The sequence below is a fragment of the Dufourea novaeangliae genome, unplaced genomic scaffold, assembly GCF_001272555.1.
Source record: "Dufourea novaeangliae isolate 0120121106 unplaced genomic scaffold, ASM127255v1 scaffold187, whole genome shotgun sequence".
Lineage (NCBI taxonomy): Eukaryota > Metazoa > Arthropoda > Insecta > Hymenoptera > Halictidae > Dufourea > Dufourea novaeangliae.
The window spans coordinates 1,372,814-1,400,473 of record NW_015374075.1 but is presented as its reverse complement, the minus strand read 5'-3'; the positions used below and the strand labels follow the sequence as shown (position 1 = coordinate 1,400,473).

General features: G+C 46.3%; 1 protein-coding gene across 1 annotated transcript in view; it reads left to right on the top strand.

Annotated features, from left to right (window-relative positions):
- The window catches only part of LOC107190552 (alpha-protein kinase 1-like), a 28,865-nt gene extending 4,359 nt beyond the window's left edge, over window positions 1–24,506 (top strand). Inside the window, exons 2-3 of the mRNA XM_015579368.1 lie at window positions 20,812–21,582; window positions 23,065–24,506. Of these exons, the coding sequence (XP_015434854.1) occupies window positions 20,812–21,582; window positions 23,065–24,347 (2,054 nt within the window). The 3' untranslated portion in view covers window positions 24,348–24,506. The remainder of the gene's footprint in view (window positions 1–20,811; window positions 21,583–23,064) is intronic.
- The last annotated feature ends 3,154 nt before the right edge of the window (window positions 24,507–27,660 follow it).

Here is a 27,660-nt window from a genome sequence, read left to right as displayed (position 1 = left end):
GAGGTGTCCAACGGTAACGGTAAAATTGCAAGAATTATGAGATAGAAAACACCTACTGTTTCTTAATGATCCTACTGGTACTACTTCTGGATCACTAGGAACCATTGAGGATTCCGACAGTATCCACTGCGGCATGGTTTGTGACGTTCAGGTGTAAATTATGTGTATTCTCGGCGGGCCCCCCTGTAACCCTGGCACGGCTCGACGCCGTTGGCCTGGATCCGTACGAAAAGAAAGATTGGAAGACGGACTCCCCCCCCCCCCCCCCCCCCCCTCCGAGATGGAAACCATTAGAAGAGAACGGTGGATCGTTGTTGTGTCGGGACCACGCCTAACCTATCTTTCCTACGTAGTAAATGGAATTATTCGCCCCCTGCGTGAAGAATTCGATACTGAGGAGAGAAGGCTGGGAATTCTTTATTCGGGATTGATCTCGTCGAACCACCTAGGTCTTCGAACTCTCTTAATACTTCGCTGACGTGAGGGTATTTGTGTTTGCAAATATTTAATTTATTGCCATTAACGGGAAGACCCATTTTATACAAAAGTTTAACAGGAAGAAAGCATCTTATAATACTATTTCTAGTAGTTTAAATATATATATACATGTTACTCTCGCAATATCCGGTAGATGGAAGTTTTGACTTTATTGTTGCTGAGAAGAATTCTATATTGCATATTTTGGTTACTGTATCTGTGTGATTGTGCCTGGATGTGTAGGAAGTGGGGTAGAATAGATTGGAATGCCTGGCTGCATGAGGGGGTACGTGAAAATTTATTTGGTTTAGGACAGGAGAATCTACTAAGTTGTTAATAATTTTGTATAAAAATGTAATGTCACCAGCAATACGTCTATCTTCGAGGGAGTTGATTTTGAATTTGGTCATTATTCTATTGTAGTTGTGGTCATTGCATTTCATGGGTGTGTCCGTTTTGAAAGAGAGAAAACGTAAGAATTTATGTTGGATTCTTTCGAGAAGAACGCAGTGTTTAGTTGTATAAGGTGACTAAATTGTTGAGGCATATTCAAGGTGGGGTAGAGCTAGTGATTTATAGAGGTATAGTAGTGTTTAGGGATTTTTATATATAATATATAAGTCTTCTAAAAATATTTAGAAACTACTACTTACCTTTTACTTGTCAATCATGGTAAGCCATTTCTTTCCTATTTTTTACTATTCTATTGTAGTTCTTATTTAGGAAGGACGTACTACCATAATCCCTATATATTCTCGATCATTATAAGGTCACATAAAAATTCCCAAAAAAAACCATCGTCGAATCGTAATTCGAGAATGCTTCCATAGAATCGTTGGAATTCCATTACTGTGTTTCCCAGCGAGCAGTTCGCAGGTAGCCGATAAGCCGCCGAGGTATTTTTCACCAGGTACGAGACGGAACACTGGCGTGGAGGGGGAGCTTTCATAGATCATTGTTTAAAGTGTCGTGGCTTTGTATGGTAACGCGGAGTAAATCGTATGTACACTCCTGACATTTCGTTATTATTGTACGAGCGGCAAGGCAGGAAATCGTACATCATGCACGAACCTACGGTGGGCGGGTAAAAGGGAACGAGTCACCTTCTTCTCTCGGGGCGTTCGGCTCATTGGCGTTCCCCGCGATGTTAAGTGTTTATACGCCCTCCGTCTTTCCTCTTTCCATCGTCTGAAAACTGTAAATTCTCCACGCGACTCTATAGTCTCTCCCTCTTGCTCTATCTTCCTGTGATCAAAATTGTTCTGTCTTGTTAAAAAAAGGGCGAAGAAGCTTCTTAAAAATCAACGAACGACGCTCCAAATTTTTCTTCTGGCAAAGTGTATAATCGAAGTTTTATTCTTCCACTGTTTCCTCGAGATTTGGACAGACATTCGTCAATGGAGATGATAGTTCTCTGTTTCTAAACAAAGAACACTACATCACCTCCCACGAGTCGTTTCCCTCGTCTGGCGAATCATGGAGCAAATCGCTGGTAAAACGACCATTGTCTAAGCACTCTGCATTCCACTTTTGCGTGTACTGTTAGTATCTCTAATCGAGTGATGTGTACTGAAAGCATTGTAAGATCAAGAACAAACTACAAACGTTGCTACTAAGTGATTAGTTCCAGGTCTTCGTGGTTCGTCGTTCGATTCCTTTGAACAGTTCCCACCTCAAAGGGCACAAGTTTTCGACCTCTTTGGATCCTCTCAGAAAGCGTGTACAGTGTTCGACGTTAATACCATCGAAGAAAGGGTCTTTCAATTACGACGGATGAATCCGTCTCTTGGAAAAAGTGTGTTTCCACGTGGAAAGCACTCTCGTCTCCCAATTTCCATAGAGATTGAACCCCCTACGATCCTCCACACTCGTAGAAAGATTGTCCCAGTACGAGTTTGAAAGAAGCTCGCGCAATTTTGGATGAACAGAGAGCTCGAATATCTCGTGGAAGAAGCTTTTTGTCTTCGTAGAAAAATTAAGAAAGTTTCTGCCTGCTTGTGATTTTCCGTGCGTTAACACAATTCGAGCTTTATTTTGGCTCGAAAGATCGGGCCGGGTCTTTGCCAAATTTCCCGGGACCCTGGATCACGTCGCGCTGCCGATGCTGGTTACGTAACGCCTAGCGATTTCCATGCTCGACACACCTACGGGTCTTCTAGCTTGCTGAAAAAAAAAAAAAAATACCGCGTGAGTCATGAACCGCCTGTGCATTTCGATTCACAGCGACTATTCCCACGACAATGATTCGAGTACAGTCGACTAATCATTAGAAAGCAAGACAATCGTGATTTCAGGAAAATTTTCGAAGCGTTCCGCGTGCAAATAAACGCGTCTTGTTGTTACGCAACGAACGTTGGGCCTCTCGATGATTTTCAATGGGCCGGGAGGAAAGACAGAAACGATATTTCGGGATTGTTACCCGCGGTGACGTTATTTCTGGGCTCTCCTCGAGGATGCAGCGTTCGATCGGCCAGGTTATCTCGTGCACTGGCGTCATCGATGACGACTACGATTAATCGTATGCTAGATATCGTGAAAAGACTCTGTTTATCGGAACTAAACCGATTCGACCATCACACACATGCTAGAGGAATGCAGTGAAGACGTGTTTATTACGTTTTCTAGCATTTAACCCTAGAAATGAATGTATGCCAAGGTAAATTCTGTAATATATTAATACAATATAGTTTATTATACTATAATATAAAGTGTATAAGAAATTAGAGGTTAATATAAATTTCGATGATCTATAGGATCTCAATAATTGTAACATAAAAGTCATTTTGAGGGGTTCAGTGGGTCTAGTATTAAATTGTCGAGGGAATCGGTGGTCGACAGAGCTTTGATTTATTTCAAACACGGTGTTTATATTTACGGCACTGAATCACGTTGCGAGGCGCTGGGCCAAGAGCTTTCGAATTCAATGTTCTGTAGAATCTTCGACAGATGTAGCTTTCCTGCACATTCTGCTCTAATTCCTCGGATACTCCTCGATTAGTCTGTCTCTATTATCATAAACATCAAAATTCCTCGAGGAAACGATTGAAACTAGAGATGCCATGCAAAATCACCGACAGTCATTCATCACACTGATCGTGATTTTGAATTTAATATTAACCATACGCTTGTTACTTACAATCATTAATTTATTTATTATTCTTCATCGTTCCTCATTAGTCTTTTACTTGATCTGTTGCTCGCATTTTGGTTTTGCTGTCATTATTATATCGTTATTATCTTTCAAAAACCAAGTTTAAAGAGTCTTGTACGTAATTTCCATTTTCTCTTTCTCTCTTATATTATCCAGTCATATATTCCAACAATTTTATTATTCGTCCAACTTATATAAACGTGTTTACATTTTTTTCTTTCGTATTCTAATGGGAATGATTCCATAAAATAAATAAATATAAAATATATTTAGATGAAAAGAACTATTCTCCACCGATCAAAGAAACTGACACGAAAAATCACGAATCATCGTAATTGGGGAACGAACATGATCGAATCATTCGTGATTCAAAAGTACCTAACAATTCACGCCATCTCTAATCGAAACCGCAACATCCGCATCGTAAACACACGCGTTCGTCACACTTGGCTCCGTGTAGGGGCTGTGGCACGCGTGCCAAAAATCATTGGCCCTCGTCATCGATGATGCCCGACGTCGTGTCGTCACGGAATCATCGGTCTGGTCGTTGCCGGAATGATTCAGTCCTCAGGAATAACGATCGCGTCGGTCGCCACCGTTGGTGAGCCGCGAATTTCGAACTTTTTGCGCGCGACTAGAAATATCCCGGGCGAATAATAATATCGGATTCCGTGACGGTGACGCAACCGTCGGAAATTCCGTTTTTCAACGGTGTGATCGACACGCAACGTTGCAGCTTTCACGTCCAGAATCCGAGAAAGACTCGACGCATTTCTTGCGCAATCCTTCGAGTCTGATTTTGGTGTTCGAGTTATGTGATCGTGGTAGGGACGAAAGTTTTTATTTCGTTGATGCTGGGTCACCTGGCGTGGAGGACCACCGGAGAAAAATCTTTCAATTACTGTAACGGTACCGTGGGCCGTTTCTTTTTTCTTCCTTGGCCGAATGGCCCGAGACAAAGCCCGGAAGGTGACTGCGATCGTAAACGCGATTCGATGTACCTCGGACAGAAGGCTCCTCGGGTCGTCCTGGCGGTTGAAACTTGAATTTAGACTTATATTCTCTTAATCGATTCACTGGACAATTGGAAAAAAGAGAAAAGGTTCGTTTCGTATATCGTTGGTGCTGCGACGAGAGTAAGCTTTGACGATGGATCGTCGAAAGCGTGCATGATAATGACCCGTGGGCATTCGAGCAACTCGCATTTCCAGGTTTCATCGAGGGTAAAACCGATTTCCGCGAAGACTGCTCCCGTGGCAGGAGTTGTTGGCTCGTTTTTACACCGTCCGTCGCACGGAACGCCGGCAGGAATAACAACGCGTTAATTAGAACTCTCCTCTGACACGCCCGCATCGTGGAACCAGGAGAATCCAGGCTGCGTCGATTCGAGGTCTCTGGTCCCTCCAGGGAACTCGAATTCTCTTTGTTGATTCGATGAAATTATTCGTGATTAAATGATCATTATCATGATCCAATTGAAGGGAGTGTAAACGTTGTGGTAGAATCCGATCTTTGCGTCAGGTAAATGAGTGTGTGGGATAGACAGGTGATTATTGGATCATGTACATTATTCATAAATATTAGGACGTCTGGTCTGTAAGAGAAAAAAATATCTCGTAAAAATTGTACACTTTAGGCCACGTTTATAACTTCGTAATATTGAATTTTAATATGCCCTAAACAATACAGCGACTCACAAATTCGTCCATGAAAGACTGTCACATTTATTTCACCAGATCACGTACCAACCTAGGAATCTTATTTCAAACTTCAGAAAAATTGATCACGAAACCATGATAAAAGTAAAACTCACGAGGATATACGTATGCATAAATAGAGATTGCAGAAAAATTTCTGGGAAAGTACTTATATGAACGAATACACGAGTATTTATTTTAGACGTTGAATCTAATACCTAGTAACATTTACAGAATATTCGATAAGTGTCCTAATACTTATCGGTGCAAATCGATGAGAATGAACGTTTACTCGAAAATCTCTCGAATGTGTTCTGGGGTCAACGACATCGTTGAACGCCCTCGAATCCGTGAACCTTTCGCACCGAACGAAACGCAGAAGCTCGTCTGAAATCGTCGATCGTGGCTGCTCGATCATATCCGTGCCAGGGGTGGTCGCCGTCGACTTGCAGGCGGAAGAATTCACAGGGATCGAGCACTCGGTCCCCGTGCTTCCATACGAAACACATTTTTATGTAAAACAGAGACGATCGCTGGGGAACGAGACCTGGGGGTGATGCTCGCGCAAATGCATCTCGTCGATCCGGATAGGGGACGAAATAATTCTCTTGCGTTGCTCCCTCACGGCCACTCCGAAGCTGTCTCTTGTTTCCCGGTTTGACGTCTTTCGTCGACGTCATCCCCACGAAAATTCGATTCACAAAATGGGGGTGGTTAGTCAATTTCATTCCATCAATATCGGGGATATCGTTAACGAGAAACATGATTAACCCTCGAATGCTAATGTGGATTTTAAGGACGTACTTGGTATGGTGGGGTCGGACACGACCCGAGCTCTTTTTTGCGATCTTCAGACAGGTAAACAGAAATTATTACAGTGACTTACACGTTCGTTCACAGACCTCTGAAATAACAATTAGTCGTCGAAACTTTTATTCAATTTTGTTTCTTTATCATCCTTCTGTGATCAATTTTTTCTTAATTGGTGAATAATTTGGTCAGATATAGGTGACAGTCTGGTGACAACTTGTGAGTCACTCTATCACGAACTTGTACGTGCATTTATTTATACCATAAGAAACAATAATTAAGTTATACAGCATATAATAATACAAGTATAAGAAGTTGACAAAATAGGAAAAAAGTATTTGAAAACGAGAATAGTAGAAAAATAACAAGAAATAGAGTCGGGAAAGTACAAGAGGAACAATAACTTGGCACGAATACGACCTGAAACTTACTATTAAAGGGTTAACGTCGTTCCTCGCGTCTCTGAAGTGATCTAAAGGCATTCGTTCATCCTAGAATAACCTGTGAAAGTATTAAAAGGAGACTGTATTTAGAAGTTACACGCTCCATTAGGTCAATCCGTTTAACATTTATCCTCAGTTGTGATCATGATTGACGAAACGCGTATGATCTTCGAGCATTCGATCCTTCCGAAAATAATTCATCCTCCGTATCGAGGATTAGTCAAAATCCCGGATTACAGGCGAGAAGTTGATCGATCGCTGAGCATCCGGACACTGTCGGGGCCATGGGTGTCTATTTCTGCGACCACCGCCTATCGATTCCCGTCCCTTTCTCCCTTTCCACGGCGTGGGCACGTCTCGCCCGTTGCACTTGGGACGTCAACGAGACAATGTATGTGTGTCCTGTGTGTGTGCAATCGCGCGCACATTGCACCCTTATCGGTCGACGCTGACGTAGAATCGGTTTCTCCTCTATAAACCATTCATAGACGATAACGTCGGACCTATATCGCGCTTATTTTCTGCTCGGCGCCCTCCTCTCCCTTTTCCATGAGAATAGAATTCTTGCTGGGAACTTTCCGAAGATTCAGGTGAAATAATTCCCTTCGAAGCCACGAGCTGGGTACTAGGAATATTTGAAACGTCCTTTTCGGCAGCAGAGAAATGCAATTCATAGAAGAAGATCGTCAGGATTTCCACGTTAACCAAACGGAATGAGTAATAAATAATATTTAAAGGTTGCTTTTAAGTACCGTGGACTCTAACCATATTGTAGGAGCGTTAGAAAAATGAGAGGGCCCAAGCGGGATTCGAACTCACGTCCCCCGGCGCCGAAAGCAGAGACTCTACCAACTGCTCCACGGAACCCTTCTATTTTCCAAAGATGTTATTTGCTCCTCTGTTAGGTATGGAGTTCCCGAACCCACAATATTGCCACTGAACATATTTCCAGGCACTTTTTTTTTACACGTTATTTCGCATACCAGCACGACCGAGTTTTTGCTCAGACGCTGAGTCTATGACGATAGAACATATCATGAAGAGGGCTCTGAATTCATTGCCATTTTACTCCCCTAGAGTCCCGACCATGGCAATATAGTGAGAGTCCACTGTACCGTGTAACTTTTCTAGAATCGAAAGACGAACGTTTATCGATCTTATCTTGATAGTTCCAGTGAAGTCGGGCTTTGGCGAACTTCCGAGGAATTAAAAATAATTTCCGTTCAACAAAGCCGCAGAGGCATAATGCCTGTAACTTTCTCACGGGAGCAGGAATCAATAGGAATCGCTCGAAAATAGTTCCAAGCCTGACGTACATATTTTATCGTCACGATATGTCGACGAATCGTTCGCGAACCACGTGCCTCGATACAGGCTCGTACCATCACTCCCTGACAGCAAAAGGTGGATTCTATTAGAGGTTCTAGAACGGCTCTCGGTGTTTCCCGTTTCGCGCGTTGGATCGAGCACGGCTGGAGGGGACAAAGGGACTCGTTAGCAGGCGGATCTAGAGAGTGCATACCCCAGAGATCACCACGTGCCCAGTGGATCGTTAGAACATCCCACAAAGAAGCTTTTAGTCTCTGTCGTTTTATCTTCTTCGGGACAATAATCCTTGATCGATCGAATCGCTCTGGAAACACAAGATTTCCGTGAAAAATACTTCTGGTAGCGTCTTCAGATTCGATTTTTCTCGTGGTCCGAATCTATTCCTGGCGAAAAGAGGCAGCAATGTCGAGGTGAACTCACGAACGACACGTTTTCCCCGTTTTATTTCATTGCCATTCGCCAGAGAAAGACGAGGATTCGATCCATGCTCTGGGGAAGCGCAGAGAACCAGAGAGCGATGGGAACAGAGGGGAAGAGAGAGATCGATGGGCAACGGGTCAGAAATAGTCTCTCGGGACGATTGTGTGTGCGGCGAGATCGTCAGTCGAATTCCACCGACGGTACACGCCTCGTCGATTGATGCTGCGCCGTCGAGAACGCGAGCCCCAGCGGCTATTTAAACGCGCCGACGACGATTTTCGTTGCGCGTTTCGGTGAACCACGCGCTGACGTGATCCCCTATTGGCTGACAGATGGGGTGAACCGTGGAAGTCCGTGCCAGGAAGCTTGACCGATAGTAAGAAGGATCCAAACGGATTGATCGGCAGGTAACGTTCCGTGTATGCCTGCATTGGGTCTCGAGAACCATTGCTACCATCTTTTTGTAGAACGTACCTGAGGTATTCGCTTGATCTGAGGTAATTTCTTCACCCGGAATTGTGGAATATATTTCACTTCACGTATTTAGTCATGTGGGATCAGTGATGAAGTGTTCGGATCTACTGCAATTACAAACGGTTTGCTTTTGGTATGTTTAGCGGTTTTTTGGAACGTTTTCTGTATTCACAATTGGAGCTGTAAGGTGGTTTAACTGTGGGTAGTCCGTCACAAGTTATACTTTTCTACTCATAAATCGTCCAAGTGTCGGTAGGTGGAGTCCTATACGCATAGAGTAAATAATAGAGAAAGAAATTGCGTTCAATTAGTAGTGAAGGTTAGTACGACGGTGCATGTATTAGGTATACGAATTACAATTAATTATTAACTCGCAAACTGCTCGATAAATGGCGTTAAATGTGTAGAAAGTGATGGGGAATATTTTCAAGACTGGACGGTATTTCGATTATTTTGTAAACAAACAAGAACACTGTGAAAAAGAAGCCAGGAATTAATTTGTACATCTAATACATGAAACGATAGATTCGACTTTTCCTGCTGTTCCACGAAAAACTTCCGACACCAGGTGTATTTCGTGGGTATCCAACCTTTTGTTTCCCTCCAGCCAAACTTCCCCCCAGACACGCGTTCCACGCAACACGGCTATTTTAAACGGCTTATTTTTAAAATCGTATTTTACATAAAAAGTATTTCCATCCCCCGTATCACGAAGCGATTGTATTTTTAGTGAGTTCGCTTCCTCGCCGCCTCTCTTCCCACCACCTTCCTTTCCTTTATAATCGACGTTGACGTTGTCGCGGGATTTATTAATACGTGCCAGCTTCGACTTTCCTCACTTTGTCGCAATTGCTTTATTAATAGCGAGAGACTGGAGAAAGAAATAGCGAATCCGCGTAGATTACCCCCTTGACACGTGCTCTCGATCGCGAAACATTCGACGTGGTTGTACACACAAATGGGATGAGTCGATCCTCGATCGAAAATAGACTTTTCGAATAAAAAGAACCAACTTTATTGATTCCTCAAATGCGTTCAATTTTCCTGAAAGTCGAACGAATTCCACGGAAAGATCCAGAGACACTTTAGAGGGTAAGGTGATTATCTCGAGAACGATTTTCGCCGATCGATCGTAATACAATTGGCGGGAAAATCATCGTGGGGGGAGTTCAAGAACCATGGATTTTCGAAAGAATCCAAGGAAAAGGAGAGAAACTGCGTTAACGAGCGTCTCGGTTTGTTTTGCAGCCGCTCATTGTAACGAGATTACGCATTAAAAGGTCGAGAAACGAGGAAGTACCATGTAAATTACGGCCCTCTCGACGATAGTAAATTCAACCTCAAACGCCTCCACGACGGTGAATTTACAAGGCTCCACGGAAACGTCCGAGTGTCGCCGTTTTAAGAACACGCGTGCTCGTCCCGTGTGTTCCCTCTGTGAACGCTGATATCGCCCGTAAATACGATATTAAACGGATCCGTTGAAGTCACCGGCGGTAACGCACGATCCTTCCACGACGTTTCGACGATCACGCTGATTGCGTGGATTTTGCTCGTTGGCCCGCGACACGAACTGCAGCTCCGTCGTCACGTTTTCTAATTACTTTCAGTTTCTCTTTCAATGGTTTGTACATCCGAAAATTCACTGTGAAACTGGAAAACATCGGTCAGTCGGTATTGACAGTGTTCACGTGAAAGGATCGTACTTCTACTTTTTTTTTGGGGGGGCTCCAAATCACTTTGACCAATAGCAATGTATGGTACAACTGGAAAAAGAACGGTGTGTGTACAGAGAACCAGAAACAGAGGGATAAGTCTGATTAATGATTAGTCTTTAGAGACGTAAGTGGATGCAACGTGGTTGTAAGATGAAAAGGCAATGGAGAAGCAGATCGCAGGAGGACGGTAGTAGCAATAGCAAATGGAACAGTAAAAAAATGGCTTCTATGAAGGAAATGACAGGTGATTTTCGTGCCGACAGCGGTAATCTTCGTTGACACTTTGACTGCCTCGTCGCCCAAATATAGGTGACACGTACATTGCAAAGAGAGCTGAATTATTTAAATATCGTTATAAAATATTCTACGTAAAATTAATATTGCAGTATAATTTAGAACAATACCAACAATGTCTGTTAACTAAACGCATATATTTCCGACGATTTATGACTGAAAAAAAATGAGATAACGGGTGTCTGACTACGTACGGCCTTTTTTCACTGCGGCAATCACGTGTTATAACCACAGACTCTTATACTGTATGTATACTATACTGTTGATTTTTATAAAATGCCCTCAGACAGCATGTACTGAATTATCTTATTTTGCACATATACAGGAGCAATAATTAATAATAATTAATTGCAATGGATTTCTGTATACATACACATTTTTTATTGACACTTTAATACATGCTTTTTGAGAACATTTTATATAAGTTAGCAGACTATTATAAAGTATAACATCCACGGTTTATAGTTATAACTAGACTGCGAATTTTATGCATTTATAGCCGATAGGTCTCTGAAATACAATAAAGGACGAAACTTTCATCGGATTCGATGAGTTTTCCATTTTAGTCTGACCCCAATAAGATACTTAAGAGAAAAAATAAATTTCTGCATTTTCGCCCGCCTTTATAAATTACTTTAGGAAACGTTATTTTGCACAAAAATCTGCAGTCTAGTTATAACATTGCTCCATGGGTTTTCTAGTAGGAAAATCCACTCTAGATCAGAGAACCACTGACGAAACACAAACATTTGTCGCGCGTTCGAGCAGCCCGATTGTTCGCGCGACACCGTAGACTCGACGAAGCCCAGAGGAGATCCTCGACGCGTTCGTCGGCCCGCGAGTTCGCCGCGTTGACCCATTTCCTGTAAATAGACGCGGCGCGCGAACGAGCGGGGCTCGCGTCGTCGTCGCGAACGATCCATCCCCGCGAGAACCAAAGAGAAAGAAAAACAAAAAAGAAAAAAAAAAAAAAGAAATGAAGAAGAACCGGTCGATCCTTTACCGATGGTGACGCGTTCCGCTTCGGTTCCTGCCCACGTGATTGTTCCGTTAATGGGGCCCTGGCCCGATTAAGACGAAAAATCTCGATCCTCGAACGAGAGACGCGCGTAGGAACGGACCACCGTCTGATGGATAACGGAGGCAGTCGGCCGCGGGCAACGATTTTACGAGGGCCCTTGAATCGCCTGCGTTTTGTTTGATCGTCTAAAGAGGTTCCGTCCCCTCCACTTCATCCTCCTCTTCTTCTTCTTCTGTTGCCGTGATTCGACCTTGCAACCGGCGTTACGTCATCACGATCATCATCGTGAAAACCGATTGATCCCCTCGATGGTCCTTTTAGATCGAAAGGATCCATATTTCATTCTTCATCTTCCCCTGGTACAATTAATCTTCACGATCACGATGCTCGGTGAGGTATGTACAGTCTTCGAGTATGTCCTTCTTAAAATAGAAATCGTACTGAAAGGAAACGAACAATCAATACGCAATAACGTCGCGATAAGTGGACGAGTACCCGCGACTGTTCAGCGGCAACCGCGGGACAGACGTATACCGCGGAATTCTCGATGGTGTGTACGTAGACGACCGGAAATGATCGTTAATCGAGGAGAGACGTCGTCGTTGCCGCGCAAAAACGTGCGAAAGACTCGCGGTGGATCGTGACTCACCTCGGAGGCGCGAGCGGTACCGACAGTTGGAGTACAGGAACGGACCTAAATGGGCACTCGTCAACGGTGCCATTAGCTGTGCTCGATCGGATAAATCGATCTGTACACGGTGTTCTTCAGTTCCCTATGGAACCACCAACAATTTCATCAACCTCTGTATTACCTTATTTTCTAAAACAGTAGAAGATCTAGAAGCTTCGTTGTTTGATTCTAGAATTAGGCAAACATTATCCTTGATGGTCCCATCGCGATAAATACGATAATCGAGAGGATAAATCGATCTATACACGGTGTTCTTCAGTACCCTATGGAACCACCAACAATTTCATCAATCTCTGTATTACCTTATTTTCTAAAACAGTAGAAGATCTAGAAGCTTCGTTGTTTGATTCTAGAATTAGGCAAACATTATCCTTGATGGTCCCATCGCGATAAATGTGACCCTGGACACCACGAGTGTGCTGTACACGATACGGCTATCGTATCTTGTACACGTGGATCACGCACCAGGACGGCTACTGCAACGAAAACACGCTCGTTCCTAATTGCGTTCGGATGTGGGTTACAGAAACACAAGCTACCACTTCTTGTTCTCCGTCCTCTCGCGATTACGCCCGGTGAAGCATTGAGTAATCAATACGAGAATCTCGAATCGACTAGGAGGTACAGAAAGAGAGACGAAAGGAAGTGGATGGAAGCTCGTTAACGCCAAGATCCAAGCGTCCTTTCTCCAATTCACATCCTTCGTCGAGACGCGGTCGTGACCCCTCCTGGCGAACCGGAGGCCTCTAAACGGGGAACGACTTCATCGAGGATAATCGATTTTCCCGAGGCGTTGCCCTTGAAGAACTCCGACTTTTCCACGATCCAAGTGTCCTATGTGTGTGCACTTCTTTGACGACATGAGAATGATTGATCATCTTGGGAAACAATTTCATCGTCGATGAAACTACGAAGCTGCACAGTTTTTCCACGCGAATGGGGTACAAAGTTCTCTTCCCTCCTCGAATAGAAAGTTAGCTCAACGATCGTTGTATTCGAACATCAAGATGACATCGTCGCAGTGGACTGCCAAAATCATGATTCGATTCACAAATCCAGCCCAACGTGGTCGAGTGCGCGTGTGTCAGTGGTTGCGAAACGGCCACTTATTCATTGCTCGAAATACACCTGGGTTGGCTGTCACGAGCGGTTGACAAGCTGCAAGCGGGTCCGCGTTCAATGCACGCCCCAAACCGTCTTTCGCGATGTTTTCAACACTGATAGACGAAATCGCGCGTAGAGTAATCCCTCGAACGATTTATCCTTCTTTCGGGAGATCGAAAGGTGGAACAGTATACGCGTTACAGATTGGTTTAGAATATTCGTTCGGACACGGAACTGATTTTAAATCAGTCTCTTGCACTGTTAAACTTAAACTAACTGATGTCGTCACTGACGCCATAACTGCCTTTATCCTACTTCCTTAACAATTACACATTTTCCATGTACAACATAGAAGTTCCGTGTCTGAACAATTGTTGCGTACCTCATATCACATCACCCTTGCGTATCAATCATTGTTCCGTATAAACCAGTATCGTATGGTGATACGACACGATGTTGCGCAACAGTGATACGCTACAATGATACGCAACAAACGGATATGAACCTTCAGAGGTGGGCCAATATCACCCTTGCGTATCAATCATTGTTCCGTATAAACCAGTATCGTATGGTGATACGACACGATGTTGCGCAACAGTGATACGCTACAATGATACGCAACAAACGGATATTAACCTTCAGAGGTGGGCCAATATCACCCTTGCGTATCAATATGAATAGGCAAGAGTTACATTGTTCCATATAAACCAGTATCGTATGGTGATACGACACGATGTTGCGCAACAGTGATACGCTACAGTGATACGCTACAATGATACGCAACAAATAGCTCCGAACCTTCAGAGGTGGGCCAAACGGATTCAGAATCTCTGACTGGATCGTCGAACAAGGAACAATTACACCGTTTCTCGAAACGTTTTCCCCCATTCGATCGACTGACTCATCGAAACACGTAGTCTCTGTATGTATGTGTATGTGCCAGCGCGAAAATTCGAGGCGCGCGTCCCGCTAGTCATCCCGGGTATTCGGGGGTGTTGGGTGGCGCGGCTCAGGTGGTTGCGTGGCGGCCCGAAATAGCGTTGCTCGCCCGCGCAAAATCGCGTCGTGTCGGGCCGCGAATAGTCCGCGCCCACCGCCTTCCCGAGAGCGGTCGGTAATTTTAGAACGTTTTGTTTTCGTGCCAGAACGCCGCGAAGGGGCCGGGAGACGCTACGCCGACTCCTCGAGCGTGATACAACGCTTGCGTGAGTCGCGAGCCGTACGCACGCACGCACACGCGCCGCGTGCCGTTTACTCGAGCAGCCTCTCCGCTGTTTCCTCGCGAAGATTACGTCGTGCTCGAGATCGATGCACGCGCAAGACACCCACACACCCCCCTTGGAACTCGACCGTTTGAGAACCGACTGCAACAATTCGGCGCGCTGTTTGCACGGCCGACGACGCTTCCTCGGGAATACTCTCGTAAGTGATATATGCTTTTGGTTGATACTGAAACTCGATACCAGATCATCTTTCCATACGATGGAAATATTCTGGAATTTTTATCCAAGTGATCTGAATGTAGTATATATTCTAATTGAGCTTAGAGAGCCTCCCTTTATCCCTGATCAATCCCCCTACCCTTCCTGAATTTTTAGATAAAGTTTATTAGGTTTATTATATAATAGTAAGATTTTTGTAAATATAATTTATTATATGTTAATAAGGTTTGTCAGCCGTACACATTAACTCGTGGCCCCAACAGTTAATTACAGAATCGTTCAGGATTCTCCAACTGCCTGGGAAGTGGCGTAAATCTGTAGAAAAATGGTGGGGAATATTTTCACGACTAGACTGTCTGGTTTGGGTGTTTGTAAATAAACACGAAATCAAAAGAGGGCCAAAGATTATTTTATACGCCTAATAGATATTGTAGGATTGTCTTTTATTTTTCTCAATCTACATTCTTTCGTCACTCCGTGTATTTCTGTACAATTTAGAGGTTGACTGTCTTCTCGATGTCTTCATCGGTTCCTCTTCCCCGCTTCTCGAGCACAAACTGCACCTGGCCGGCGCATAATTATCCCGAATCCGCCTCGTGTTACATTGTTTGGTATGTAGATACTCGTTCTCTTGGCTCGAATTTCCGCCAGATTGGACGAGCGACTTGGCGCTGTTCGAGAGATGGTGCTCGAATATTCAGAGGGGAACGAGGCAACGGGGCGATCGGCTCGTGCCACCTAACGTATGTAACCGTCTATGCTCGAACGGTTTTTGATAAAGTTATATACGGCACTTACTCATTATAATATCGCGCAACCTGTCCCCGCGATTGACATCGTTTCTCTATCTTTCCTTCTCTCGCGGAAATCGATTCGACATCGTTTAACCGTCTATCTATTACACGGAAATCGATACAATATTGAAACTTTGTGACCCAATCCGGAAGAATAAAAAATTGTGGGTTCCTTCATACGCTGGATCCAAGCCCGTGATAATAAATCGCCGAACAGGAAAAAAGGAAACTTTTTCGTTTCTCTAATTTTCCTTCTCTTCCGGAAATCGATTTGACATCGATTCACCGTCTCTCTGTCACACAGAAATTTAATATCGAAACTTTGTGACCCAATCCGGAAGGGTAGAAAATCGTGGATCCATTCATACGGTAGATCCTAGCCCCTGATAATAAATCATTGATTAAGAAAAAAGTATAGGGAACTTTTTCAACTAGCCTGCCTGCCATTTATCTTTGTTACTGGTCAGACGAGGTCCAACAGGCGCGTCCATCGGCGAGTGAACGCACGTCGCCCGATAAACTCTCTTCCGTCTTATCAAATCGCTTCCGTTTACGCGTCGTCTCCGTCGCGGACGTGCTCGTGAAAGGCCTCCGGGATTAAAGAGGAGAAATTACAACTCGGGAGGGCAGCCACGGAAAAGAGAGAAAAAGATAGTTGGAGAGAAGGGGAACGAGAGGGACGAGGGAAAAGGAACAGGGAATCAAGTTGAAACTCTTGGACGTAGTGATAGCCAAATCGAGAGACACGCGTGCGTATATATGTATATATACCGCTTGTTTTACACCGATCGTACGCCTCCTACGGTATGTCTGTGTCCTTTAGTGCCCCCCCGTGAATTGACAGCGGTAAATCCGTTCCGGCCTTTTTTAGTCACTGGTGGTTTTGTACCGGTGGTGCAGCCACGAATCCGTTTCCCTTCGATACTCGCGCCTTTTCGAGCTAGCAGACGAACGAACAACAATACTGTGATAAAAACAGAAATGTAATGATACACAATAACCAAAAAATCTTCGATGTCTGTACAATCTTGGAAGCGATCGGTTCTCTTGATAGTAGAGAAGGATAGGAACGGAAAACCTGTCGGGTAAAAGGATGAAGAAATAAGGAAAAAGGACTAGGAAATAGGGTAAAAAGTAGGAGGAAACAGGGGGAAAGGACGAAGTAATCAGAAAAAAGGACGAGGAAACAGGAAGAAATAACGAGGAATTAATCAAACAAGACTGGAAAATAGTGAAAAAGGAAGTTGGAAAAACAGAGAACAGGGAAGGAGAGGCGAGTCACCAACAGGAACGAATGGGAGCAACAGCGAGAGAGGGGAGTGAGGAAAAGAAAAAGAGACGGAGAATGGTCGCGTGGCCGTGCGTGGCCCCAAATAGGGCATCAGGTGGTTGCACGACGCCCGCGAGAGAAAAAGATCGTTCGCGCGTGCGCAGAGAGGCGTGCGCGCGTGTGCCTCTCGTAACCGGGCGCACGCACGCACGCACGCATATATGCCCACAGAATGGCACGCGCGCGCTCTTACAGGTGGTGACAACCGGGCACTGTATATACATACAGGAAATTGCTCCTTTGCCGAGTAAACCCGCGGACAGAACCGAGAGACCAGACCGTTCACCCGGATTATTTCGTCGGGGCCGATCGAACGGAGATTTCGCGAGGGATCGAGGCGCGAGTCTATCGAGAATAATCTCACCTGTTGCGCCTGGGCTGCGTCGTCCTTGTCCTCCGGTTTGGAATTAACCCCTTGCCTTGTGTGTTTTTTTGAAGATCGACGTCACTTTATTATTAATAATTTTCCGGATGCAAAATGAATCCCATGATCATTGCACATATAGAACGTAAAAATTAGGAAAATAGTATATTTCATTTCGAGTTTTAAACAATGGGTAGAATTTATGGTTATTAAATCTAGATGGAATTTATCAGGACAGGTCTGATACCTAATACTAGGAACGTGAAATATGATAACAATGATGAAACAAGCTTATTTCTTCTGTCAAACAAGCCCCGTTACGGGAGAGGTGAAAGTGTAAGTAGTATTGAACCGTCATACGTCAGGCAACCCTTAAACTGTATCTTTCCGCTCGTAGATCCGATCGATCGTCGTGTATCGGTTGGTCCACGCATGGAAATATAAATAGACGCTAATATATAATCGTTCCGTAACGTTGCTTGAAATGATATTATCCTGAAATCGTAACGAGAGGGACTAACGACGAAGTCCTCATCATCCCCTAGCCGAGCGCGCTTTCGATCGATAAGCGTCGTCGCGAGAGAGAAGGGACGCACACAGAGAGGCCGGTAGCCGCAAGTTCTCGAACGTTAACCGACGCCTGTCATTGCGAGGGACAAGTGGCGTCCGTTACGCCGGCGCCGTCGTTCGCGTCAGCAGCCCTCCGAGCTTTATACGCGTGGCAGGAAGAACCGAGGGAGGTCGCGGAGGGGGATGCCCTCTCGCATTCAGTGGATCACACGGTAGAGATCACGGTACTCGACGGAGAACGACCTCTAGGAGAACTTTTGCTCCCTGTATAACACATACAACGCCAGAAGCAACAAATTTTGCGATACATACAGTGACTCACAAGTTTCGTCATGAAAGGCTGTCATTTCTGACCAAATTATTTACCAACGTGAGAATCTTTATTTCAAAATTAAGAAAAATTTATTAGAATGGGATGTTGAAAGTTGTAACATGGAGAATATAAAAATAGAAATTGCGTGAATGTTTTTTGACACCCAATTGTTATTTCAGAGGTCTCTGAACGAATGTGTGAGTCACCGTAAGACAGTATCGATTAATCCTCTTATTCTCCAAAAGCTTCTGATACAAACAGTGACGAAAGTATCATACCTCCTGTACATTCTTTCCGTAAAACAAAACACACTTTACAATGAAGTACAAAACATAGTGTAAAGTTCGCCAAACAAAACAACACCTAATGCAACGAAGAAACGGAACGGCAAAAGCGTTACTAGAATCTCACAATCTAGCAGAGAATATCATCGGATAATAGTGAACATTTTTTGGCTACTGGCCACTCTGGGTGCTTTCAAACTCGCCACGCACAGAGAAGGGGGAGAGAACGTTCGCGCTCGCTAGCTCGCGCGCGTTTCGTTTCTACGTCACACGCGAGGTCTACGTCACTGGAGAACCGAGCAGCAGCGTTTTCGTTGAGGCGGAGGGGGAGGGATGGAGCTGACGACCGGTGTGGTGGGGGTCGAGGAGGGACGGTAGGGGAAGATAGGAGCGCGCGATCGGTGGACTGGTGGGGGGGAGGGGAGCGCAGAGTGATGCCAACGGAGCAGGGGCTCCGCGAGGAGGGCGATCGGGGCGGTGGTGGCGGGCGTGGTGGGGGAACGGTCCGAGTGCGGCGCGTGTGTACGTCCTATATAGACGCGTCGCCGCGGCTATATGCTCGCGTCCCTTACACACAGGCGCGCGGTTGATAGGGGACCCGCAGAGCGGGGATTGGCTGGCGGTCGGCTCGCCGCTTCCAAATATGGGACAGTCTCCGCGGTCCATTCATAAAACTACGGGGCGCGCCGTCGCTCGGCTCAGTTCGTGCGCGACCCCCACGCATCGCGCGTCCTCTGACGATCCGTGTTTCCTCTCTCGGACCACACCACGCACACACGTACACGTATACACGTACACCGAAGAGGTGTGCATACCTCTCCGACTACCACGACGACGACAACGCCACGGTTAACCTGACGTGGAGGAGATAACGCGGAACAGAAAGAGAGAAAGAGAGAGAGAGAGAGAGAGAGAGAGAGAGAGAGATTGTGAAGAAGAGAGGGGGAGGGAAGGAAAAGGAGAAGAGATAGAAAAGGACGGAGGACAACGGAACGACAAATAGGCGCGCGGTCGCGCGCGCGCCTTCACCTACGCGACACCAACACACAGATACGCGCTACAGGACTCGCGAGTGTGAAAGAGGCGCGAGATATCTCTGTGGAGTTTTCGTAAACCTCGAAATCACACTGGACGGACTTCTGTGTGTGATACATTGATACAGGAGGGTGAACAATCGGTACCGAAGAAGAGATATTCACGGTTCCAACCCCTTTTCGCGGTGATTGTTTTCGTTATCGTAAAAACGCGTTGCCAGTTAATCCCTTGGCGACACGATTAAAGATAAACGAACACTGTTGACCGGTCGGACAGACGGTTCCGTGACGTGGGATCGATCGATCGTGATCCGGTGAGATTGGATTTTTCTCTGTCACGGACAGTTTGCTGTTGGTGGTGGTGGTGGTGGTGGTGGTGGTAGTGGTTTTTGTGTTGCCTGGTGGTGGTTGTACTCGCCGGTGGTGTATTATCCAAGAGTGCTCTGTCTCTCACGCGCGCGCACGTTCTTTCGCGTAACAGAGAGGGGGATATCGAGGGGAGAGACAGAGAGGGAAAGAAAAGGAAGGACGGAGGCGAGAGCGATCGAGACACGGTTTTTGCCGCCCGGCGTTCCGCTCCCTCGTGTCTACCTCTCGGCTGAAAGAGAGACTCGGCGCGTGCCGCCGCGCGCGGCGACGGATAAAAACGGGGGAGAGCGCGTGCTACGAACCGCTTGACTACTAACCCAGTGACTGTGGTAGCTGCTAGAGGGAAGAAAGGGAAGGACAGAAAACACGGGGTACCGATTCTCGACAAACTTTACTTGTCCGCGATCTCTTGTGTGCTCTCCGAATATATCGCGTACTATCCACTATTTACGCGGTATCGTTGCACGGTGAAATAAAGGGGTGCTAATAAAGAGGAAACCGCGACGAAATCGACCAGTGGGAGAAAAGAAAAGGCTACCCCCCCCCCCCTCCCCCCCCGGTTACCAAGCTTGTTGCATATTACTGGTGGCAGAGCAAGGCGAACGAGGCTTAACTGTGTCGGGGCGACCGAGGAAGGACAGCATTTTAACCATAATAATAGCGTTGAACGATACGACCGCAGGCGAGGACACGCAGTGCGGCACAGAGGAGGTTCCCACCGCCACCACTGGACAGGGAGGCGATCAGCTACAGAGGATGACGATGGACGGTATGGAAGTGGTGGGCTCGCAGCCCCACGCGGCCACCAGCCCGTTTCTGCTGTCGTCGCCGCCCCTCGGGCATCATCATCACCATCACCATCATCATCCCACCTTCAATCTCCAAACGGTGCAATTGAGCTTCGACGCGTGTCTACCGTACAATACAGCGACATCCTCGAACTCGTCGATCGTGTGCGGCGGCGGCGGGGTCGCCGGCGGCGGAACGTCGACACCGGCGCCAACGACTTGCGCCTCGTCGTCGTCGTCATCGTCGACCGGCTGCAACAACAAAACGATACCCACGCTATCGTTGGCCACCTGTGTACCATTGCACGCGCAACAACACCAAAACAACACCGAAACAGCTGACCACCATGTCCGACACCATCATAATCATCATCATCATCAGCAGCATCATCATCATCAGCAAGCCCATCATCAGAGGCTCGACGATCATCAACACCATCGACACATCGACGCATCGTCACCGTCCAGCGATACAACCGAGGGCAAACGACGATTGCAGTCGGTCGTCAACGAGGAGAAGGACTGCTCGAGGGACTGCAGGGACGATCTTCAGGAACCGAACGAGAAGGATAAGCCAGGTGACCTAAACACGCCGGTTACCACCAGCAGCGATTTACCGTCCTTCTTCGGCCCCTCCGCGCTCGTCGAGCCACCTCCTATTTCAGGTACCTACACACACAATCTGCAGCCCTATAACAATCGTTCTTCGATTCGACGATCCCCATTTTTCGACAAGTCCCCTTACGCTCGTGTCGTCTACTACGATCTACATCCCCTCGTACAACACGTCAATATGTATACAAGATGGTTCACCAGGTATTACCACTTCGATTTACCTGACTGCTATTGCTCGTAGGGAAAAATGACTTCACGACGTGAACCATTTTTCCCTTCGAATAATAACAGTCACCTACATCGAAATGATAATATCTAAAGAATCACTCTGTACATGTATATATACAGTTTACAATAAGAATCGTCCAAATGCTCAGGTAATCCGATCGTCCCAGGTATTTATATAAACGTCTTTTAGTCTTGCGCGCGCGCCACAGAATGTATATCATCGGCCGTTTCGTGCTCCCCGATCGACCTTGCACTTGCTCTCTCGCCGCATTTCGCCAACGCGCGTTTGACTTTCGCTTTCCGCAAATATATCCGGCGAACTCTTGCCCGTTGCTGTTACCCTCGTGGCTGCGCGTTGCACCCCTCCGAAAAGCCGGCTTTCCCGCTGTCGATTTCAACGGAACTAGCGACGCTGCTGAGGAGAGAGGGATGGTAGAGCAATCGACGCGAGCAGAGGTGTGCACGAGGTGCTGCCGGTGACGTATATTCGGTTGGCTCGCGAAAAAACGGCTAATATCGAACCTGCTGCCCGTCTGTCGCGGATCAATACTCGGCGACCCCGACATTCAGAAACCCTCCTCTTACTCCACTTCCTCCCTGCATCACCCCTCCAACACCTTCAACCATCCTCCCACCCATCCCCTAGCCGGTTCATTCATACTCCCAGCTTGCCCCCACCCTCGTTCATCCGGGAGTACCACAACCACCCTCCGTGTCACGCCGGCAGTCGTCGTATTTGCCACGGCGGGAGTCTGCCTCGCGATATCTACCGGCCATATTCTTTAATCGTCGAGGACGCATCGTGGTTATTGTTCTCAACCCCACTCGATTTGTCCTTCAGCCGGACAACAGTTCGTTACGAGTCTTGAGTTGATTGGGGGATGGAAAGGTTGTCGCCCGCGCGACGTCATCAACGACGATAGAACGTGAGACACGCGTAGTCTATTATAGTTGGTTTAATTCGAAGTTTCGAAAACAACCGGATGATCGCGAGTTTTTCTAGCATCTGGGAGTCCGACGACTTGTTTTTCGGTAGGGAACTCGACAGAACACGATTGCCGCGCGAACATAGAGGAAGGAAGTACAACGAGACGACAGGATGCAGACGACAGATAGAGAGCGAGCCCAGTTATTGCTTGCTCGCGTCGCACAACCAGATAAAGTCACCCCCGTATCGCACGGTCTCCTTCCTGTCGATTTCGCTTTTCTCGTTCCCCGAATGCGTGTTCATAATAATTCGAACAATCGTGTGTGCTTTTGCGGGCGCGGTGACTGATGGTGGTTTTTCGATGAATGATTTACAGGCAGCCTGGCGGGCGAGGATCTGTCCCTGGAGGATGCGACCGCGGAGGACGATGAGACGGTGGGATCGACCGGCAGGGATCACCAGCAGCAACAACGTCACCATCATCACCAAGAGTCACAGGACACAGGAACGCCTGGCGCGCCTCCGTCGGTTAGTCCACCGCGTCATCATCAGCCCCAAGAAGACGCGGATCGTTGCAACGTGCTCCAAGGGGGCGTGATCCTATACTCGTCCCCTCATTCCGCGTCCTCGGTGTCTTCTGCGCCCTCGACCACCGTCAACATCTGTAACGTGCCTACCTTGACCTACCGGGGTGTATTCACCACCACCTGCACGCAATCTACCACCCTGAACACTCTGCAAACCCAGCAGCAACAGGCCCAACAGCAGCAGCAACAACAGCCCACCAGCCAAGAGCTTTGGGGTCCGTTACCCTCGCCGACGTTGACCTTGACGGGTCAACCGTTCCTTCACCCAACCCTGCACACCGGCCCGTACACAGGCGAGACCGTCGAACTGCTCCAGGTCGAATCGAAACCACCCCCGCCGCCAGGTTACCACGACACCCCAACCACCACTCCTGCCGGTTGGCTGACCGCGCACGAGGACGCCTACGATCCGAATCTTCTGTCCCACCATCACCCTCATCACCATCACCAGGAGACCACGTTGAAGCAAGAACCAAGCGGAACGTATGGCCCAGCTGTTCAACAGCAGCAACAACAACAACAACAACCTCAACCGAGCCAACAACAACAACAACAACAACAACCTCCACCGTCCGCCGGTACGACGGGGGTGCAGCTCGCCGAGTACAACCCCAGCACGTCCAAAGGTCACGAGATTCTCTCGCAGGTTTACCAACAGAGCGCTCTACCGCTCAGGCTGGTCCCCGTCAAACCTCGGAAGTATCCGAACCGACCGAGCAAAACTCCGGTACACGAGCGACCGTACGCCTGTCCCGTCGACGGCTGTGACCGCAGGTTCTCACGTAGCGACGAGCTCACCCGGCACATACGCATCCACACCGGCCAGAAACCGTTTCAGTGTCGAATCTGCATGCGTTCGTTCTCCAGGAGCGATCATCTGACCACCCACGTGAGAACCCACACCGGCGAGAAACCATTTTGTTGCGATCAATGCGGTCGGAAGTTCGCCAGGAGCGACGAGAAGAAACGTCACGCGAAGGTCCATCTGAAGCAAAGGTTGAAACGCGAGGCTACCCATGCGTCAGCTAGGAATCATCCCCAGAGTCATGCATCGCCACCCTGTAATCAGTAAAATAAATGGCGAATTGTTCTTGGGAAAGAACCATCGCAACCCTCTGTTCTCTTGATCAGAGGGGGAGGAACGTTGATTTAGGTGTCGATCCACACCATCATCAACCGCGCATTCCTCTTCGACCTTGCCAAAATCGTGCTAATTCACGGCGCAGCTTCTCAACCCTCGCCGGCGGACGAGGAAACGACGGAGACCTTTTGGCGGAACATACGATATATTATATATATATGTATACTGCCCGTCACCGACTGATCCGTCGTCGATCGTCGTCGGCTCGCCATCGCGATCGACGAGTAGCGCGGCTGACGCGAGGATCGGAACATCTATCCAACAAATCTACCATCGAGAGTCCACTTTGCGTGGGGCATTACCGACGGTGTTAAAAAAAAAAAAAAAAAACGACGCGTGATATACCGAGAAGTACCTACTCTCGGTACCAGTAGTACGTAAGAGATCGTCCCTCGGAGGATCTTCGTGGAATATATCCTTGTAAATATATATATATATATATATATATAAATATCGTTGATACTTTTTATTTTTTATCGAAATTCGAACGGGACGCGCGGTGGAATGACGCGATCGATCCGATCAGCGAACACGAAATTGCGGTTATATTTGTGTGGGTTTGAATGTCCCAATTACTACCAGTGTCCCTAATACTGCCATTTTATTTATTTTACTTGTAGTGTACAAATTTTCCTGCAATCTATATTTATGTATTCTTATGATTTTTTGAATTTTCAAACAAGGTACCTAGTTTGGTACATAATCTAGTGAAATAAATGTGTCTGCCTTTCGTGGACAAATTTACGAGTCACTGTATACAGAATTGCGTACAAAAAATTTGATTACTAAATTGGTACTATGATTTATATAAAAACAAAGAAATATGTGTACTTGTACGTACCTGGTATTTAAAAATTAACGTTGAAACACAAAAGTACAATTTGAGGGCTCGAAAACGCGACTACGTGAGTAGGAAGTGATAGAAAAGTTAATGTAGTTTTACTATTCAACCTACATATATCTATTGTACAAATAAATTGTTAAAATTGTAGAAGAATTACTTCAACTTTCGAGGTAACAGTTATCAGGGACACTGGAATTGCTCGAAGACTTGAATTAATTATTAATCAATTCTTCGTATTTAATGTATCAAACTACTTTTGTTAAAATGAAAGCGATGTTTAAATAATATTATATTTCGAGCTCGATATTTAGGTGGCAGTAATTGGGACATCCACCTTATATCGAATATACATCGACGTATATCGAATGCATCCAAAGTAGGAGTTCGCGCGTTTTCCTTTACTTTCGTTCTAGGTGCTACGGTTGTTGTTCTTCCCCTCGTCTTTCGCCCCGCGGTGATCCTACGATCGCGGCGGCAGTTGCATTTAGAGACTCGAGACGAAAATTCCTAGGTTTCGTCGCTCGTGTATGTATGTGTATACACGCCTGTTAAGTCGTTTCCTCGACGATGCTTTGGTATATCGGTCCTCGAGCGTGTTTCACAGTGTGATAGAGTGAATGAGAGTCCGTTCGATACGGGCAGCAACCCGTTGGGGATCGTTATTTACGGGCGGTCGCGTTTTATGCCCTTGTTTGCGATCGAGGATGCAGATGCGAGAATTCCCGCGCGTAGTAGATACGTGCCTACTACGAAATATTCCGGTGTCGCGAGATTACCGCAACCGTCGCGATCTCGAGAGTTGAACGACGTTGAATCGATACCGCCCGCAGCTTCCGGGAATCAGGGTGGAATTCATCGAAGGGAAACAGAGTATGCGAGAGATAGAGAGAGAAAAGGCGTGCCTTCGATCGCATGCAAACGAGCGGCGTGAAAAAGAAACGAAACGAAAAAATCTGTATGCGCTTCTTGAAACGATCTCGAGGATCGCGCCGTATACTTGGCTAGGGTTTCTCGCGGAACTCGAAAACCGGCCAGCTTTGTTCCCGAATGAAGTTAAAATCCGTGAACGAATAAAATTCCCGTGCTTTCCTCGTCCGATTCAACGAACAACAAATTACCCCGAAAAGTATTTTCTATGTATTTTTATACGCGTGCCGAATGAATATTACTCGTCGACGGTCCATCGAGAAATCGATCGGAGAACGGAGGATCGACCGTCGACGGAGATGGAACGAAGAAACGCGCGGGGCACGATCTCGTCGCGAGACAAATCACACGTACACACACGAGCAAACTCCTAGGAGAAAAAGTGACGTAGGATAAGAACCTCCTAACACTTGGTAAATTTATCTCGAGTATTGAAATAAATGTTAAAAGTTATTTGGCATAAATCTCAGAAACTTCCGAATTCAAATGGTAGAAAGCCTTTTCTCTACGCCACTTTTTTCCCTAGCGGTAGAGTTGGGCAGAATTTTATTCGATTAATACACGGTGAAAAGCAGCAGTATCTAAGAGTGTCGTTCCGAGCTTTAAACAGTCAGTGAGATTAAATAATTGTTCGACAAATGTCGATTCATTCGTAAGAAAGTATTATTTTATCATAAAAATTGGAATTTTCACGTATAAACCATTCAAAATGACGAAATACATTTTGTTTATCTTTTATTCGTTATTCGAAACTTTTTATCTAGATAATTTGTTTGCCCATCTCTGCCTAGCGGAAGCCGAGTTTGCTCGTGGGTGTACACACACCCTTTTTGCGTCCTCGAACCTCGTGTCTTTCAATCATACGATCGAACAATCGCTTAGTATCGTTCTCTACCTCTCGAACGCCACACGTCCGCTCGTGTCTCGTTCCTAGTTCGACGAAAAATAAAAATAAAAAAAATCACGCGCGTTCCCTCTTCGTGCCCCGGACACGCTAAAATCTCGGAGTTTTCCCGCGTTTTTTCGATATTTAGCTTACCTCGACCCATTCCTTCCTCGTGTTCCTTCTCAACGAAACACATTGTCCCTTCGAAAGTTCTCATTCGAGCTCTCGAGCAACGTCGATTCCGTCGCGATTCCCGTTCGAGAATTATCCTCTCTGTTTGATCATCGCCATTGAAAACTCAGCCAGTGTATCTTAATTAGTCGCGATAATCGTTCGCTGAACCCGGGAATTTATTCCTCTGTAAATATGTATATATATATACATATACAATGTGTTATATATATTATGTATACCTACATAGGGTTACGTGTCTAATCGAACGAGCAGAGACAGCGAAGAATTTAGAGAGATAGAGTGAGAAAGAGAGAGAAAGAAAGAGAGAACCCGTTAAAATCTTTCACTTTCCTCCTTTTAATCTTGCCGCCCTACTTTCCCCTCCTTTCCTCTCGGTTCTCTCCCCCCCCCCC